At 35.1% G+C, this 19482-nt stretch overlaps 3 protein-coding genes across 4 annotated transcripts; 2 read left to right on the forward strand and 1 right to left on the reverse strand.

Annotated features, from left to right (window-relative positions):
* Positions 1-1493: 1493 nt before the first annotated feature.
* LOC110778047 (F-box protein At2g26160-like) lies at positions 1494-3049 on the reverse strand. Its single transcript, XM_021982610.2, has one exon. It carries the CDS (start codon positions 2866-2868, stop codon positions 1720-1722), a length of 1149 nt encoding a protein of 382 aa, XP_021838302.2. The 5' UTR covers positions 2869-3049; the 3' UTR covers positions 1494-1719.
* A 1274-nt stretch (positions 3050-4323) lies between these two features.
* On the forward strand, positions 4324-9176 carry LOC110778500 (probable copper-transporting ATPase HMA5). 2 transcript variants are annotated; one of them, XM_021983060.2, is made up of 6 exons: positions 4324-4776; positions 5771-7162; positions 7284-7538; positions 7629-7751; positions 7880-8359; positions 8560-9176. In XM_021983060.2, the coding sequence occupies exons 1-6, from the start codon at positions 4477-4479 to the stop codon at positions 8974-8976; spliced, it is 2967 nt and encodes a 988-aa protein (XP_021838752.2). In that variant the 5' UTR covers positions 4324-4476; the 3' UTR covers positions 8977-9176. The 2 variants fall into 2 exon arrangements, with proteins under 2 accessions (XP_021838752.2, XP_056687744.1); XM_056831766.1 differs by having other exon boundaries at positions 4641-4776; positions 5757-7162.
* A 3551-nt stretch (positions 9177-12727) lies between these two features.
* Positions 12728-19280, forward strand: LOC110778510 (probable copper-transporting ATPase HMA5). Its single transcript, XM_021983066.2, has 5 exons — positions 12728-13246; positions 15765-17411; positions 17510-17632; positions 17804-18283; positions 18359-19280. The coding sequence occupies exons 1-5, from the start codon at positions 12986-12988 to the stop codon at positions 18773-18775; spliced, it is 2928 nt and encodes a 975-aa protein (XP_021838758.1). The 5' UTR covers positions 12728-12985; the 3' UTR covers positions 18776-19280.
* The last annotated feature ends 202 nt before the right edge of the window (positions 19281-19482 follow it).

A 19482-nucleotide genomic window follows, 5' to 3' on the forward strand; every position in this document is an offset into this window, starting at 1 on the left:
ATTCAACTAATTTATCGCGAATCTTTCAAAAAGAACTATTTACCTACATATTATAATGTTTTGTTCATTTACTCAATACTCTAATCAGACAATCAAATTATAGAAGACTCTATAATAGAGTTTTAAATTCAATATTCTCTTACCAAAATAAAAAATGTTGATTCTGTGGGTGGGTTTGAGGCTGGTGTAGATACACCAAAGGGTGATGGAACGGGGATGAATTATATTGTTTACCCTTCAGGAAAGGGATTGGGTGGGGTGGCCCGGTTGGTACTATTGTTCCTATCGTGGGTGGCGAGGAGGGGGATAAGATCTTAGGTGGTTACGAGTGTGGAGGTCCCTCCCCGCCTCAAAGTCATCTCTATCTGAACAAATTAAATGGTGCGGGTATGTGTTGTTAAATGATCGGGTAATGAGGTAGTTAATTGGGATGAATTTAATTTCGTATCTCATAATTAAGACGAACAGGAATGGGATTGGGGTTTGGTACCATACCTACAGTTGGTGGAAGGGATAAAAGTTTTACGTGGGTACGGTTGTGGAGGCTCCGCCCGCCTCAAAGTCATTTATAGTCGAATAAAATAGATGGAGGAGGTAGGTGTTAAGTGATAGGCTAATGAGATAGACGGTGAGGGAGTATTAGAGGAGTATGACTACCGAAATATAGGGTGGATGAGAATAATTTTATATTTGACACGGGTGATGAACGGGGACGAAAACAATCATATCTTTGTACCCTTATTTGTTTAATTTTTTTTAATAAATAAGACATTAATAAGCTCTATTTATTTTATTATAGATTGTGTGCAAATACAATTTAGATTTCATGCAAATTTAATATTAGAATTATAAACCGTGCATCTCACGGGCACTATACTAGTTATTTACTCTATAAGTCTATAACTTATGAAGTATTAGAAGTCTGCAAAAGGTATGGGCCTATGGCCTAACTGCCCAAGTGTCCGCCCAACTGGATACCATCATACCAGCATTACACATATGACTTATTAAAGGACTACTGTATTACAAATTGCATTATTTATTGCTATGTGAAGTTGTGAACTCTTTAAAAGCTAAAATTAAGATTTCATTATACTTCTGTTCTGGGTGCTTACAAAATGGGATTGGAATCACCTTATTATTTAAACACAAATTCTTATTTACAAGGATCGTACAATAACTACTGTACATCGGAGTGAAAGTTAAATAAAAATGCTTAAAAGTTAAGCTTATATATGCAAGAGTTGTCTATTTTTCAATGATAATTTTTTTTATTTTAATAAAACTTATTACTTCAAAATCACTAATAACGTATAAAATTAATTTTAACCCTTTTAAATGTTTATATGTCGACTTTTCTTACTAATATAAAAGTCAATCAAAACTAGGTTAAAGATACAAAAAAAAATGTGTAAAAGTTATCTTGGTGTACAATAAATTTATTGTACACCTTGTGCGCACAAGACCTTTTGTTATTTAAAAGATCTACTCCGTATGTGATAATATTCAAGCATTTTGTACTCCATATTTCGAAATGCCTAAATTATTACAAGAAAAATATAAAACTATTCTTAAGCACAAATAAGTGAACAAGAAAGTGAAGATACAGCTGCAATAGTTCTATAGTTTACATTCACAAAAACAAAATAGAACAAGACTTTACTTTTATGTGATTAATAATGAAATTGTTTATCTCCATAATGGACACAGTTCTTCCTTCTACCAAGGCAATGGGGCAACCCATACCGCAGACGGATCCGTGCTCGTCAACCACTCCAATTGGGTCCAACAAAGCGATTTGATACTTGAATCATCCACATTGTAAACTCCCATATCTTTTCCGGGTCGAACAAAACCTAAATCTTTCACATTCCTTTGCCTATCATCCGTAAAATATACTTTATTCCCCTCAATCCCAGCAACTTCCAATTCAGATAAACAAACAGAATTGTTCATGCCCAAGAACAGAGCATACTCCCCAAGCCACTTCACTTCGACCCATTTCCTCGTACCCGGATCCAATTTACAAACCCGAAACTCGACAGTCGAATTCAAAGGATATATATAAGGGGCATCATTGTAAATATCCCCATCATCGGTGGCAATTTCATAGTAGAAACTTTCATTAGATGAAAATTTTCTAAGCACTCTACAAAGCCCCCCTTCAATTTCCACCAAGTAGAACTTACGTCTTACATCCTTCGTTACATCAGACGGCTGAGATGAAATCTCCTCAATCAAACTATCATCAAGATTGCAGGTATAAATCTTACCGTGCTCATCCACCACATAGAATCTCCTCTTAAAAAACAATCCATCCGAAAACCCACATTCGTCACAGAATAAAATTTTTAACCTTGTCCATAAAACATCACCAAGCTTACAAAACGCAGCACCTTGAGATTCAAACAGCACCAAAACGACGAACTTCAAGTCGGACGAAGGAGACGAAGAAAGAACTGCCTTCTTGACATTCTCCGGCGTATTTGGCAGGAAACGCCGCCGTTTTAGGAAAGGATTTAACAGATAAATGGAGTTAGAGTTATTATCTGCTACAGTGAGGACTAGCCAACCCCCATACGACCCGCGACAGCGGTGAGAAGAACAGGGGACGTTTATGGTGTGATAGTAATCATCAGACGGTGGAAAATTGATGAATTTCCGTTGAAGGGGGTTTCGAGGAATGCTGATCATGAGGCCAGGGATTGGGTGTGATAAGGTGTAGCGATAGTACTTTGCGACTGATCTCCAAGATGAACATACGGCGCTAATTCGAATGTGATCAGATGGGTGTTTGATTTTGCTGATGATTAAAGACAAGATGTGCTCGTTGATCTCTGACCATTTACGAGTAATTCTTTTACCCATTATTATTTTGGGGGAAATGACAGAGGTGTTTCAGACAGGGGAGAGAAAACAAGGGAGTTTGAAACAGGGGAGAGGAAGAGAAGAGAAGAGAGAAAACGGAGGGTTTATATAGGGTTTAAGGTTTTAGGTTTGCTTGGGGGCCACGGTGCTTACGTAGGGTACAAGTTTTAGTTAAGGTATTTAGAATGAATAAGGCGCAATTGAGAATAGCGGGACTAGGTTTGAACTTCAACCAACAAGCAAAAAAAATAAAAAAATTTAGAGAATTTGGCTAATTGAGAGGTTTGATCAGTTCAATCCTCTAATTTAAGTGTTTGGAAGCAAGCAGATTGAAATAGAGGATTGGGATGAATGTTCTAATTCTAAAAAAGTTGTTCCATATACCTTTTTCAACTACATTGTATAGTAAATTAAAAAGATGATTTAGTCCTTAAGTTTGCAAATTACAAATATAATCAGTCCCACACATTTCATTGGAATCACAGATAAACGATTCATAATAGAAATATGGTTGATATATTTTTTGTTTTCTTTATTCACTTTAATTAGCTACTTAACTTTACTACTTTGTTTACCTTTTTATTTTTATTTTATTTAACCAGACATTTTCTTAAATAAATGATGTATAGTATAATTAAAATAAATTAAAATTTTGAGTTTTTAATATAAATTTAGCGTAAAATACTTTTTTTCTTAGTCATTCCTAGGTATTTTGCAAATTAAACATTTAATAATATATTTTTGTAAAAATTGTTAGTGGGATTAATAAATTCTCAATTTTATATAAATGTTGTTTAATTGTTTTCATGTTGGTACATTTTATTCCCATAAAAATGTAACCTACAATTACTAATTTTTCATAATTAAACAAGTCAATGTCCTTATTAGTATTACACAATCAAACCCTATGTAGTATGCAGAGTACCATGCGTTACAAAAAAATAAAAAAATATTGCTGATAAAAGTTTACAAGTTTGAAATCTGATTGGTTAAGTCCGTGACCATATATATGGTCAATAATGCCAAAATTGAGTCGAAAATACCATAGAAATGTGCTGTAAATATTTATAAAAATACGGAGTATATCTCTATTTAAATGGAATGTTTACATAGCTCGCAAGATAGAAGGGGACGAAAAGAAAAGGAAGAGAATTAAAATGGTTGCCTAATAAAATGTTAAAAACCTTAATCATGGTATTGCACCAAAATTATGTTTGATTTATGTTTATTTTTTTTACTTCGTATTTTTTATACCGTTTATCAATAATCATGGTGGAACGAACCCTGTCTCCCACAATGAGACAGTGACATTCAAATATTTTTACTGAAATGTAATTTTCACAATTAGGCATAAACATAGTTGACTTTCAATTAGCTTTTGAATATTTGTTTTCCTACACACCAGATACCACTATTTTCCCGGGAGTATTGTTTTTTTAAAAGAGAAAATAACACACTCAAACCTACCGATTAAATATCTTAGCGTGCACACTAAAACTTTACGACTTTAATTAATTATTGATTTCATCTACCAAAACCAAACAAAATCACAAGAATTTCATTTCAAGCTCAAACAGATAAAAGTGAGGGAGAAATTTAAGAAGAGAAATGGCGGCAGCGAAAATCTTGACGCTAGCGTGCTTTCGAAATGAGGGTAGCAGAACAGATTTATCGGCGAGGCCACACTACCCATCGATGCCAAAATACCCGAAAGGCGTTTCGACGAAAGAGAAGGAGAAGATTGAAGGTTCTGAATCTAAAGCTCTGTTTTCTGTAATAGGAATGACTTGTTCTGCTTGTGCTGGTTCAGTTGAGAAGGCGATCAAGCGACTATCGGGTATTCGAGAAGCCGTTGTTGATGTTTTGAATAATAGGGTTCAAGTCATCTTTTATCCCTCATTTGTCAATGTGAGTGCTTAATTCATGTACTAATATTAATTCTTTTAGTTTTGCTGGGAAATTTTATGTTTTATTGTGGTAATTTATTGATTGGAGATGTGTAATTTTGGGGGATTTTCTAGGGTTGGTGTTCAATTGGGTAAAAATATAATTTTTAGGGTTTAGAAAAATTGGAAGATCTTGATGTTGTGTTGTTATTTTCCTGAATTAAAAGTGTGTTCTCTTTGCTTGAATTTCACTTATATGTACTTATTAGAACGAGTGATTAGGTAATCGATAGAGCAATCCAAATGTTCGTAGATAAGGACTGACTTGTATTTTACAAAAGTTCTAAGTTAATGGCTTAACCATTAGAGTGATTTAGATAAATTTGTTTGGGAAAAATTGGCTAATTGGAATGCAAGTTATAATTAAAATAAAGTAAAATTAAATGGTTAGTTGAAAAGTGGACCCAATTAACAACAAGGTAGTTTGGTAAAGTAATTTGCCATTGGAACACAAATTAACTAGAAAATAAATTAGCTTAAAATCCTAGATAGCACGACAAACTATTTTAACAATTAGCTTGCCATCGAATTGAACTTGCTCTTATTATAACTTATTTTAAAACTTATTTAACTAATTCTCTTGAATATGTTTTCCAGGTGACTTAGAAGCTCCCTTCAACTTATAAACATTAGTTTCGTAAATAATTTTGATTAGTAAAATTCAGTTGTCTTTCCTTAGCTTGTGTTTCAAAAGTAAGGTGATTAGGGTTACTCTTCATAGGTTACAATTAGAAGTGGAAACAGGTCGTTCATATTCGATTTAGTTCAGCTCACATTTGAGTGATAACTGATGAATCATTTGGTTTGATTATGGGATCATATCGAGTCATATTCTAGTCTACAAGATCGATCATTTGAAGGAAAACCTAATTTACTGGTTAAGTATAAATTTAGGGCAATTATTTTTCAAATTCTTATTTCATCAGTTAATTATAAGTACAGTATAATTTATGTAGGAGGAGAAAATCCGTGAAACCATTGAGGATGTTGGCTTTGAGGCTGCTTTGATTCAAGACGAAATTAGTGAAGGAAGCAATCAAGTATGCCGGGTACGCATAAAGGGAATGACTTGCACTACTTGTGCAAATTCAGTTGAAACTAGTCTTCTTGGAGTTCAGGGTGTTAGAAAGGCTCAAGTTGCATTAGCTACTGAAGAAGCAGAAATTCATTATGATCCAAATTTAGTCAGTTATAATGAGCTGCTTAAAGCTGTAGATGATAGTGGATTTGAAGCTGTACTTATCAGCAGTGGAGAAGATATCAGCAAGGTGCAGCTAAAAGTTAATGGTATAAGCTTAGACGATTCATGGGAAACGGTTCAATGCTCACTTGAGGCACTTCCTGGTGTCCAAACTGTAGACATTGATCAAATTCTCCAGAAAATCTCTCTTTCTTACAAGCCAGATATGACAGGACCTAGAAATTTTATTGAAGTGATTGAGTCAATTGGATTGGGGCATTTCAAGGCTATGATATATCCTGAAGAACGAGGAAGAGATTTTCACAAACGCGAGCAAGTTGAGGAGTACTATCGATCATTCCTGTGGAGTCTTATCTTTACAACACCAGTATTTCTGACCTCCATGGTCTTCATGTATATACCGGGTGTTAAACATGTATTTGATACCAAAATAGTGAAGATGTTAACGGTTGGAGAATTAGTAAGGTGGGTGTTAGCAACTCCTGTTCAATTCATTATTGGTTGGAGATTTTACTATGGTTCGTACAAAGCATTAAGGCATGGTTCTGCTAACATGGATGTGTTGATTGCCTTGGGAACAAATGCAGCATACTTCTATTCAGTCTATATTGTGCTTCGAGCTGCAACGTCTAAAACCTTTGAGGGAACAGATTTCTTTGAGACAAGCTCTATGCTCATTTGCTTTGTTCTTCTAGGGAAGTATCTAGAGGTTTTGGCCAAGGGGAAAACATCTGCAGCCATTGCCAAACTCATGGACTTGGCCCCTGAGACAGCGACACTACTGACCGTTGACACAGATGGAAATGTCATAAACGAAAAAGATATAGATGGCAGATTGATACAAAAGAATGATGTGCTCAAAGTTATTCCAGGGGCGAAAGTAGCCTGTGATGGTTTTGTGATTTGGGGTCAGACTTATGTGAACGAAAGCATGATTACAGGAGAATCTCGGCCAGTTCCCAAGAGGAAGGGAGATACGGTCATAGGAGGGACAGTGAATCAGAACGGGGTGTTACATATCAAGGCTACACGAGTTGGTTCAGCAAGTGCACTTTCTCAAATTGTCCGTCTTGTTGAATCAGCACAGATGGCCAAAGCACCTGTACAGAAGCTTGCTGACCGTATTTCCAAATTTTTTGTGCCATTGGTTAGTCATCCTATGCAATTTGTTGGATCAAAGATTTGATTGTCCTTGCTTTTCTGGTAGTTTGAAGTAACTGCTAAAATATTCATTAATGTCAAGTACTTGCACTGTTTTATTCTCACAGGTCATAATTCTCTCAATTTCAACTTGGCTTGCATGGTTCCTAGCTGGAAAATTCAATAGCTACCCAAAATCTTGGATACCCTCATCTATGGACAGCTTCCAGCTTGCACTACAATTTGGCATTTCTGTGATGGTTATAGCCTGCCCTTGTGCTCTAGGGTTGGCAACACCTACTGCGGTTATGGTTGGTACTGGAATTGGTGCAACTCAAGGTGTTCTCATCAAAGGTGGTCAAGCTCTGGAAACTGCTCATAAGGTATGATGTATTCTTTGTTTGAATACAACATTGCATTTAACATTGACAACAACAATAGCTGAAATGCAATGGCAACTCCACTTTTTGTAGGTGAATTGCATTGTATTTGATAAGACGGGGACTCTAACAGAAGGCAAACCTGTAGTTGTGAGCACACGCATCTTAACACAAATGGTACTTCAGGAGTTCTATGAATTGGTGGCTGCTGCTGAGGTAGGTCATCCTTCTGAAAATGTCCTACAAGTATATATTTTTGGATAAACTAAATTAGGTCCAAAGAGTGTAACGTATCACCTATTCTGGTTAGCGATAATAATGAATCTGTTATTATTTGCCTGTAGATCAATAGTGAGCATCCATTAGCAAAGGCTGTGGTTGAGTATGCCAAGAAATTTGGAGAAGATGAGGAAAACCACATATGGCCAGAAGCAAAGGACTTCGTTGCAATCACTGGTCATGGTGTGAAGGCCATAATCCGTAACAAAGAAATTCTTGTAGGTAACAAGAGCTTGATGTTGGACCAAGGAATTGTCATCCCTATAGAGGCAGAGGAATTGCTTGCTGAAGCAGAAGATATGGCTCAAACTGGTATTCTAGTATCAATTGGTGGCACAATGGCAGGGGTTATAGCCATTTCTGATCCTTTGAAGCCAAGTGCACGAGATGTCATATCTATTCTTAAGTCTATGAATATTAAGAGCATTGTGGTGACTGGTGACAACAAAGGCACTGCAAACTCCATTGCCAAACAAGTTGGAATAGAGACTGTTATTGCTGAAGCTAAACCTGAGCAGAAAGCAGAGAAAGTTAAGGAATTACAGGTAAGAATACATCATTTTCTGACATGTTCGGTCCTGTTCTTTTGAGCTGAGCTGAATTGAACTAAAAGTAACTGAACTGAACTGAATGCTACTGAACTTAACTGAATCGAAATAAGCAATAAACTATGCCACATACTTTTATTTTAACTCTGCCCTTGAAATCACCTATTTACACAAGTGAGTACTAATAACAAATGCAGGCTGAAGGTTACATAGTGGCAATGGTTGGGGACGGAATCAACGATTCACCTGCATTAGTAGCTGCTGATGTTGGAATGGCAATCGGAGCAGGGACAGACATAGCAATCGAAGCAGCAGATATTGTTCTCATGAAGAGCAATTTAGAGGATGTCATAACAGCCATTGATCTTTCTCGGAAAACTTTCTCGAGGATACGTTGGAACTATATATGGGCTTTAGGCTACAATGTGCTTGGTATCCCAATTGCTGCCGGAGCTTTGTTCCCTTCACTTAGGTTCCGGTTACCACCATGGATTGCAGGAGCTGCTATGGCCGCCTCATCAGTAAGTGTTGTTTGTTGGTCTCTGTTGTTGAAGAATTACAAAAGACCTAAGAAGTTGGACACTCTTGAGGTTAGAGAAATAAGGGTTGAATGATGTCAATAGAGAACAAGAGGGGGTTGTCAATAAATGTAGATAATATGATGTTTTGATGCAGTTGTGATATGTAAATAAGGGTGGTGTAAGTGTGTAATTTCTACTTTAGCAATTTATGCAAAAATGTGAATAGGTTTTATTTAGGATGAAATTTTTTGTGGTACTTGCTTAAACAATCATGAAAATTCTGCTTCTGTGAACCGATTCACATACTTGATAAACCGCGTAGAAGCATGACGTGATTTCATCCTAAAATTAATTGGTAATAGGTGGAGTAGTCACCAATCTTCTACGTTAGTGAATCTCCCTCTATTTCTTCCATGTAAGACAACTAGTCCGAACTCGCACATGGGTTGATTTTCTCAACAAAACTCAAATGAAGATATGATATCCTAGTGCACATTCTATGTTCCTAATCCGTACAATATACCGGTGGTACAGGCAGAAGACTTTTGTAAATTTTCTGGTAGACTTTTTATTCGACTTTAAAAAAGAAAATGAATGAGGTGTTAATTACCTTTTCAGGTAAGCATGTATGATACTACAACAAGTAAATTAGTGGAGCAATTGCTCAACTATATTTTTTTTTGTTGACGAGAACAGAAATTGACAAACCTTAGTGGAGAATTTAAAGGTGCCTTCTGACTATGAAGAGCAATTTTTTTTCCTTTTCTTTTTGAAGTTTATGGTGTTTATTCCTTTCAAGCAACACGATTTTTGTTAAGGCTTATTTTGCACTTGGTCTGTTTTTGTATTAGATACAACTCCCTAATCTCAATGTAGCCAAATTTGGTAACTTTTACTCATCAAAATTTATGAAAAGTTTGTCTCCTTTTCCTGATGAACGTAACTAACAACATATGTATGTTATACGATTTCTCCGTAATTGACATGTATTCCTAAAAAAAAAAATTGATATGTACGTTTACCAAAGGAAAATGGACCGCCCACATTCCGTTATCAATTTTTTTTTTCTTTGAAATTGATGAGAAATAAAAGTGGGTTATGATCGATCTTTCAGGATCATTGTATTGTATTTTGGTCACAAATCACAAATGGTCAAAAGATAAAGTATTCTTTAATCATCATTTTTTGGTAAAAGGAGCATGTCTTGCTGTAACAATAGTAGATCCACCAATTCAAGTTCTTAGAAAAGACATACTTTACATTAACAACCAATTAATGAAATTGTCTATATTTTTAATACAAGCATGCAACATTATACACGTTTCATGCGTTTATTAGTTAGTGATCGACGAACCACCAATACAAACTCTTCGTGTAGATAGTATTCATTTTAATATTAGTTGTTGTACTTGTTTGGTTTGTCGTAAGATTTTGTTTAGTAAGTAAGAAGAATGACCCTATTTAACCAGCAAGTTCAATACCGTACCTATTTAAAGTTGGGAAGCCCAGTTTTGCATATCTACGCTTAAGACACTTCCAAACATAACACAGATGGCGGGATTTGACCTTCTAACCTCAAAATTGGTTAAGTTAGTAGTAAGATCTGATGCCACTCTGTAGGTAGACACCGCATAAAATATGTTTATCGAAAAAGTAATGACCAGGAGTAAGGAGTAAAACGGTACGAATCAAACTATTTGTTTCTTTTCCTCTTGTTGTCATAACTAACAAAATCAACAATTACGAACAATTAGAAAAAGACAATAAACCGTTTGCAACTCCATTTGCTAGAACATGGGCTTGATCAACTTGTTCCCGCTCCACCTTATGAACATTGTACCATGAATTTTTTTGTATTGAAGAAACACGTACAAAGATCACATTCAGTCATAGACGTATACCAACTACCATGAATAATGAGGATCTCCTTCTATTACTAGAGTCTCTTCAGTTTGTATATGTTTGTTACCATGGAAAATGAAAGAAAAAGTGCACTAAAATAAGAAAATGTCGAAGACAAAGTTGTTTCGTAGCTAACTCATAACTAGATACTACGCAACAATCTATTTGGGGAACAACATGAGGCGATTGAGGCCTAATATTCACACCTTTACTACTAACTGGCCATATTTATTACTACTGCGTTTAATAATGAAATTGTGATTAACTTTACTTTAAGTTATGAAAACGAAAATAGAGAAACTAGATTAGGACAAGTTAATCTCTGGCTTTAGGATAATATTAGCCCCCACTATATTGCTGATGCAGGGGTGGATTTAGGGGGTACAAGGGGTACCGTTGCCCCCCATCCCCTAGATACGCAAAAAAAAATAACAGTAACAAGTATTTTGCATATATTTGAAATTCCCTATTAGGTATCACATAAATGAGTTTGTCTCAGTTGATTGAGTATTTAGCCTCATTACGTTAGAGCAAAGAGATATAGGGTTTTAGTCTTGGTTAATTCTTATTTTTCATCACCTTTTCCCATTTATTTAGCTCCTTAATGTTTTACTTTCTCATTGTTTAGCGCTTAATAGTTTTTTCACCGTTTAACTATTTATTGATTTTAGTCTTTCCTTTTTTCAAATCTTTAATGATTCTAGCTATATCATTTATGAGTTTCTTTTTCACTCATTTAATTTCAATTACATAGATATATCACTTTTTGTGAATTTTACTTTTGTATCTAGCTAAAATTAGTTGCATGGGTTATATAATTTTTAAAAAATAAAATTTGTGAACACAATGCTAGATGTCATATACATAGTGAAGAATAATATTTTCAATTCTATTGAAATTTAATATGATTTCAATTTCATTAATGGTTTTGATATACACAGTTCACAACTCCCTTTATTTCTCTAATTGTTCTATTGTTTATCGAATATACTAAAAGACTAGTAAATCGTTGATAATATAAATGAAGTAAACGGTGGGTTTAGATTTTAATTATTTGGACTAAAATATTACAACGAATGTAATTTTGACCCCCTTTTTTAATACCGAAAGTAGACCCTTTTTTGGATCATTTTTATAGCGGAATTGGACCCGGGTTTTTTTTTTTTTTTCCTTTCTGTTGGTAGACTATAAGAAATTTATTCGTATCCCCATTTCTCAAATCCTAGATCCGCCACTGTGTTGATGGGATTCAAAGCTAATCTATCTCCAGGATTCCCTAATCATATGAATGGATTACATCAAAACTATCCATTTTCATGAACATGTTTTTGGAAGAAAACTGACTTGTGAGAAATATGAAAAACGTAATTTGCATTAACATTCCGCATTAGGATTAAATAGGAAACTAATATGACAGTTACTAAATAACTTCCCTTTGTATTATCCTAATAAAATAATTAATTAATTAATAACTGCAAAAAGATTAACATTAAGTATGTCATTAAAATAAACCAATACTAATTATGTCAAAAAGTGCTAAATGCTAAGAGCAAGCCTTGATTAATAATATATAGCCATATTACCAAACCAATACTAGCACACCAAGCACAATGCTTTACTTAGCCCAATAGCTCAAGCCATCACATATTCAATATATGAAGCACATGAGTATATTTAAAGACATTCCAAACAACATATTTCTCCCGTGTAGAAGAATACTCCTACACATCCAAAATGAAGACTATTATCTACTTAACAACTATTTACCAAAATATTAAGACACGCATAAAATCTAAAGTTGCATGATTCACACTAGCTAACTACACAACTTTGTTACATGGTGGAGTATTTGTTCTTTTTTGCTTTTAGTATTTTTTTTTAAAGAACCTCATACCAACTATAAAAAGGAATGAAACTTTACACTCAAATACCTAATTCACCATTATTTGCTTTAAATTTGACTTCCACTTTACTCTAACTAATCACTAAACACTAATTAAACACTCCTATATCATTCCAGCCTAGATTTTACTTTATAAAGTTACAAACATCATTATAATATATAAATATATAAATTACTTTATACATAAGAATCATATATTCGCTTGCATTTTACATATTTTCATGGATTGTTCCAGCAAAGCAATATCAACACCCAAAAGCAACATTGCAAAAAGGTCAATGCGATATTGACGTTAGTATGTATATGCAAGCAACGATAGTAGGAGTGATCATTCGTCTCCTAGAGCTCAATACCGATCGAAAAGGGGTGTCGATGTCGATGGAAAGAGAGTGTACAAGTAACGAGTCGAAGGCGTTGTTTAGTGTGATGGGTATGACTTGTTCTGCTTGTTCTGCTTCGGTTGAGAAGGCGGTCAAGCGACTTCCGGGCATTCGAGAGGCCATTGTTGATGTTTTGAATAACAAAGCTCAAGTCATTTTTTATCCTTCCTTTGTTAAAGTGAGTTCATTTTCTATTTCTCTCCATCTTTCTATTTTTGCTACTTGTTATTTCATTTCTATACTTCATATGTTCTTTTTTTTAAGTGTGGTTGATGTGATGTGAAGTTTGGAGTTTAAACCCTTGCTTGCTTTTGATAATTAAGATTAAATTATGAAATTTAACTTCAGGTGATCGATCAATCAAATGGGGGAAATTGAAGCTTAATTAGAACTTGTTCTATTTGAATTAAATGATATGAATACGTAACAATGTTTTTTTTTTGAAGGTATATGAATACGTAATAATAATTACATTTGTCTTTGTTATTTTTATTTTTATTAAGAAAGTTGACAAATTAGAATAAGAGGAAGAGAACATATTAAAGTGGCGGTTTATTTTTTTTAGAATATAACTACTTTTATTTCTTTAAAATTATGTTATAGGTCTAATGTTTAAGTAATAAAATTGTGTGCGAATAACTCGTATTTAATAATAATAATAATATTTAGAGTAATTAAGATTGTTTGCATAAATTTTTAATTAAATTTACACTTTCCTGGCTTACAATAAAGAGGTGTTAGATAGAAATTTAAATCACCCTCGAGAAAGAGTGTAAAATATGTTTTTCTTTTGTACTCCCAAACTAACATCGTAGGAGTATTTTGTTTGTGATATGGCACCGAATTTTAAAAAGATAGGAAAAATTAACATGAATAATTCCAACTTTTACCAGTCTTATAAAAATAATCCCGACTTTGAATTGCTTTAGAATAGTTCCAAATTTAGGGGGTACCTTTTCAAAGTAATCCGAACTATTAATTTTCTATACATTATAGACCTTAAACGGATTAGTGTAGGCAAGAAAAGTGATAGTTTAGTTTATTTAAAATTCCCTCAAAAGTTAGGATTATTCTGGAATAATCCAAAGTTGAGATTATTTTGAGAAGAATGGTGAAAGTTGAGATATTCATGTCAATTTTACCAAAAAGATACACTTTGACTAGTCCCAAATATTTTGAGTCAAAAGAAAATAGTTAATACGAAATACAAAGTATTAATTAAAATATATAGTGCCTCTACATAAAACCTTAATAAGGGCATAATCACCTTAAAATAACCAAACTATATATAAACTCCGTATATACACGGAAGTACAAAGTAATCATCTCTAAGAAACAATGAGATCTTAGCATAATGATTAAGATTCAGGGCATGTGTACAGAGTAATCATCTTTCATTCCCTCATCTGTAGTTTATATTGTCCTTATAACTTACTCGCACCGGAAAAAAAGAAAACCAAATTTCCAACCATCATCCATAAACTATATACCATAAATAGTTAAACTTCATTATCACCACCAACCCAAACTATACAACCACTATCATTCCATAAGACCATAACCCATATTGGGCACCATCACTAGACCCTGCCACCAGGCCCACCACTAGCATTTGTTTTTTGATCTTTTTGGCTCAAAAATGGAAATGTATTGTATTCCTCCATATAGTTGTACATAATTTTAAACAATGCCGAATCACATATTACATCATTTCTTTTTATAGCCTCGTAAACCACTACACGTCACTACTAGCACCGTAATTAGAAGGAGAAATAGATCACTAAGACATTAACCCATTAATAATTTAATACGGAGTACCTACTATATCCATTAAATAAATACATAAACTAATCATATTGCTAAAACTAAATACCACTGATACACAATTTTGAACATTAGTTTCAAGATGGTCGTCGTAATCCCACATAGTCCTCCACATACATCTTCTAATTTTTTGAACATTACTTTCAAGATGATCGTCAAAATCCCACATAGCCCTCCACATACATCTACGACTTTAAGTTGGCTTATTTTAGAATTTGTGTATGATAAATTAAAAATCTCAAATAGTTATGATAGTTTGCAATTTTTTATTTTTTTTGTGTGTTGTGTGTGTGCGGGTGCGTGAATGAGCCATAAGAGCGATACAAACTAATAAATAGGGTGGAGGGAAGATTTGAACTCTCAATCTTAACCACTAGCCCATTCATTGGTTGCACTTTTCATTTGGCCAAGAGTCTTAACATTTACGTTATCTTAACCAAATTCTCATTTGCAGTAGTTGGAACATTATATTGATGTAGTAGTATTACTAATGTAATAAAGGCTCTGTTTGTTTTAACGGAAAATACCTTTTTCGAAAATGATTTTAAAATAAATTTTCCAAAGGTGGAAAACAACTTTCTCCAGGGAAACCAACTTTCCTTTTGAAAAGAAGGAATGTCACATTTTTCACTATAATCCCTTAGATATTTTTTTTTTCTCTCCTCTCATTTTCAATTCTCTGTTTTTTTTTTCTTTAACAAACAAAGGAAAATTATTTTCTGTTAACCTTTTCCCTAGCTTGAAAATCATTTTTCATGGAAAATCATTTTCCTTTGAAACAACCGGAGCCTAAGCTGCAATGATTTTTCGAAGTTCCTTTTATCATTGTTGTCTTTGCTGACGTATCAAAAGTGTCAATTAATGTTATATAGGAGGAACAAATCCTTGAAGCCATTATGGATACTGGTTTCATGGCTGAGCTTATTGATGATGACATTAGTGATAGAAGCCATCAAGTATGCCGGGTACGTATAAGAGGAATGACTTGCACTTCTTGTGCAAATGCCATTGAATCTACTCTCCTAGGAATTCATGGTGTAAAAAAGGCACAAGTTGCATTAGCTACCGAAGAAGCAGAAATTAACTATGATCCAAACCTTGTTAGTTACAGTGAGTTGCTTAAAGCTGTTGAAGATAGCGGGTTTGAAGCTGTACTTATCACTACAGGGGAAGATGAATGCAAGGTTCATCTTAAGGTTGATGGGATAAGAAATGACCATTCTTGGAGAATGATTGAAAACTCACTTGAATTACTTCCTGGTGTTCAAACCATTGATATTGATCCAAGACTTCAGAAAGTTTCAGTTTCTTACAAGTCTGATATTACAGGACCTAGACACTTTATTGAAGTGATCGAGTCAATTGGATCTGGGAATCTCAAGGCAATGATGTACCCTCAAGAACGAGGAAGCGATTCTCATAAACAAGAGGAAATTAAGCAGTATTACAGATCATTAATGTGGAGTTTAATCTTTATGATCCCGGTATTTCTGACATCTATGGTATTCATGTATGTTCCTGGAGTTGGACATGTATTTGACACTAAAGTTTTGAAGATGTTAACTGTTGGTGAGATGGTAAGGTGGATTTTAGCAACTCCTATACAATTCATTATTGGTCAGAGATTTTACATTGGGTCATACAACGCGTTGAGGCATGGTTCTGCTAATATGGATGTTTTGATTGCATTGGGAACAAATGCAGCCTATTTCTACTCAGTCTACACTGTGGTTAGAGCTGCTACATCAGTAAACTTTGAGGGAACAGATTTCTTTGAGACAAGTTCTATGCTTATTACCTTTGTACTTCTAGGGAAGTACTTAGAGGTTTTGGCTAAGGGAAAAACATCAGCAGCAATTGCAAAACTAATGAACTTGGCCCCTGATACTGCAACACTGCTGACACTTGATGCAGGTGGAAAAATCCTGAAAGAAGAAGAAATAGATAGCAGATTGATACAAAAGAACGATTTGCTGAAAGTCATTCCTGGTGAAAAAGTACCCTGTGATGGTTTTGTAGTTTGGGGTCAAAGCTATGTGAATGAAAGCATGATAACAGGGGAATCTAGGCCTGTAACCAAGAAGAAGGGTGATATTGTAATAGGAGGGACAGTGAATCAGAACGGGGCATTGCATGTTAAGGCAACACGCGTTGGATCAGAAAGTGCACTTGCTCAAATTGTACGTCTGGTTGAATCAGCACAGATGAACAAAGCGCCTGTGCAGAAGCTTGCTGATCTTATTTCCAGATATTTTGTGCCTTTGGTTATCCTTTTTGCAGTTTCAACTTGGCTTGCATGGTTCCTAGCTGGGAAATTTCACAGCTACCCAGAATCATGGATACCGCCATCAATGGATAGGTTTGAGCTTGCTTTACAATTTGGCATATCTGTGATGGTCATAGCCTGCCCTTGTGCTCTGGGTTTGGCAACACCAACTGCTGTTATGGTTGGTACTGGAGTTGGTGCTTCTCAAGGTGTCCTCATCAAAGGAGGTCAAGCTCTCGAAACTGCTCACAAGGTTTGTTGTACCTTTTTTTTTTTATCTAGGGTTCAACAAGCTTAAAATGGATGAACCTGTTTTTAGAAGTACTAATATAATGTCCTAAATTTTTGTAGGTTAATTGCATAGTATTTGACAAGACTGGAACTCTTACAGAGGGGAAGCCAGTAGTTGTGAGCACGCGACTTCTGAGACAAATGGTGATCCGAGACTTCTATGAACTGGTTGCTGCTGTTGAGGTAGTTAATCTTTCTGATTCCTCAAGTCTCAACCATTCTTTTTCTTCTGCTGACATAAACTCCTGATAGTCTACAGATTTTAGACCCATTTCAAATAAATGTAGAGTGTTTGTGTACTCTTTTATCATATCATGAATCTTAATAATCAGAGTGTTAGGGTATGACTTCCAGGTCAATAGTGAGCACCCATTAGCAAAGGCCATCGTCGAGTATGCCAAGAAGTTTAGAGAAGACAAAGAAAATCAAACCTGGGCAGAAGCAAAGGACTTTATATCCATCAGTGGTCATGGTGTGAAGGCCATGGTTAATGACAAGGAGATAGTTATCGGAAATAAGAGCTTGATGTTAGAGCAAGGAATCAGCATCCCATCTGAGGCGAAAGAATTGCTTTTAGAAGCCGAAGGTATGGCTCAAACAGGTATACTGGTGTCCATCAGTCAAGAGATCTCAGGAGTTATAGCAATATCTGATCCCCTGAAACCAAGTGCAACTGAAGTCATATCCATTCTTAAATCCATGAATGTTGAGAGCATTATGGTGACTGGTGACAACAAGGGAACTGCCAACTCCATTGCCAACCAAGTTGGAATAGACACTGTGATTGCTGAAGCTAAGCCTGAGCAAAAAGCAGACAAAATTAAGGAACTTCAGGTACCATTTCAATAACAGAGTTTTCTTTCTCATTGGCAACGATCACAGATTTTGAGCTGCTGATAATAAATGCAGGGTGAAGGTTATATAGTGGCAATGGTTGGGGATGGTATCAATGATTCACCGGCATTAGTGGCTGCAGATGTTGGAATGGCAATCGGTGCAGGTACAGACATTGCCATTGAAGCAGCAGATATTGTTCTGATGAGAAGCAACTTAGAGGACGTCATAACTGCCATTGATCTTTCAAGGAAAACATTCTCAAGGATACGTTGGAATTATATATGGGCATTGGGTTACAATCTACTCGGTATCCCTATCGCTGCTGGAGCTTTGTTCCCCTCATTAAGATTCAGGTTACCACCATGGATTGCAGGAGCTGCAATGGCTGCCTCATCAGTTAGTGTTGTTTGTTGGTCCCTGTTGTTGAAGAATTACAGAAGACCAAAGATATTAGACACCCTTGAAGTTAAGGAAATCAGGGTTGAGTGAAAATGTCTATCAGTATAAAAGAAAGGTAGAAGTAGGCTTATACTTGACCTGAATCATGAAGTTGTAAATAGAATGGAAAGAATGTAGTGCACATAAATATGGAAGGATGGTGCCAGTTCTTCCCTTCCCCTGCTGTCAATCCCAGAAGTAACCCGTTGCGTCAGATAAAAACCGAACTCTGAACCTCATGGGTGGGACGTGAGGCCGGATCAATGAACAATAAGCTCCCATCTGTTTCAGGATCAGTCTCTAATTCTCTATGCTATAAGAAGTACAGAATTCTCTAGGCATTTGGTAAGAAATATGATTTAGAGTTATATTTGTCAGGCCACAAGCAATGAACCACACACTTATTCTGAATCGGTTTCTGATATTAACTTGCTCCAAAAGACTATATGTATAGGCTTCAGAGTCTTTCAAATTTTTCTTTTGCTGCTTAAACTCGCTTTGTTGTCACACATTAGAGACATAAACAAAAAACCACTACGAGTTAACTCTTCTGTTACCAATTGGTTTTGGCATAAAACTAAGGTCCAACTTTCCGCCTACATAAATATCCAAAAGGGTGCATTGGAATTTGGAGAGATTAGATTTTATTAATATTTTGTGTGATTGTCAAAGGACAATTCATAAAAATCAGCATGGGTTTGACTTCCCATAACTAAAACTACTCATCACTCATCAGGCTACCAGAATTTCCACAGCTT

The sequence above is a fragment of the Spinacia oleracea genome, chromosome 6 (genome assembly GCF_020520425.1).
Source record: "Spinacia oleracea cultivar Varoflay chromosome 6, BTI_SOV_V1, whole genome shotgun sequence".
Taxonomy (NCBI): Eukaryota; Viridiplantae; Streptophyta; class Magnoliopsida; order Caryophyllales; family Amaranthaceae; genus Spinacia; species Spinacia oleracea.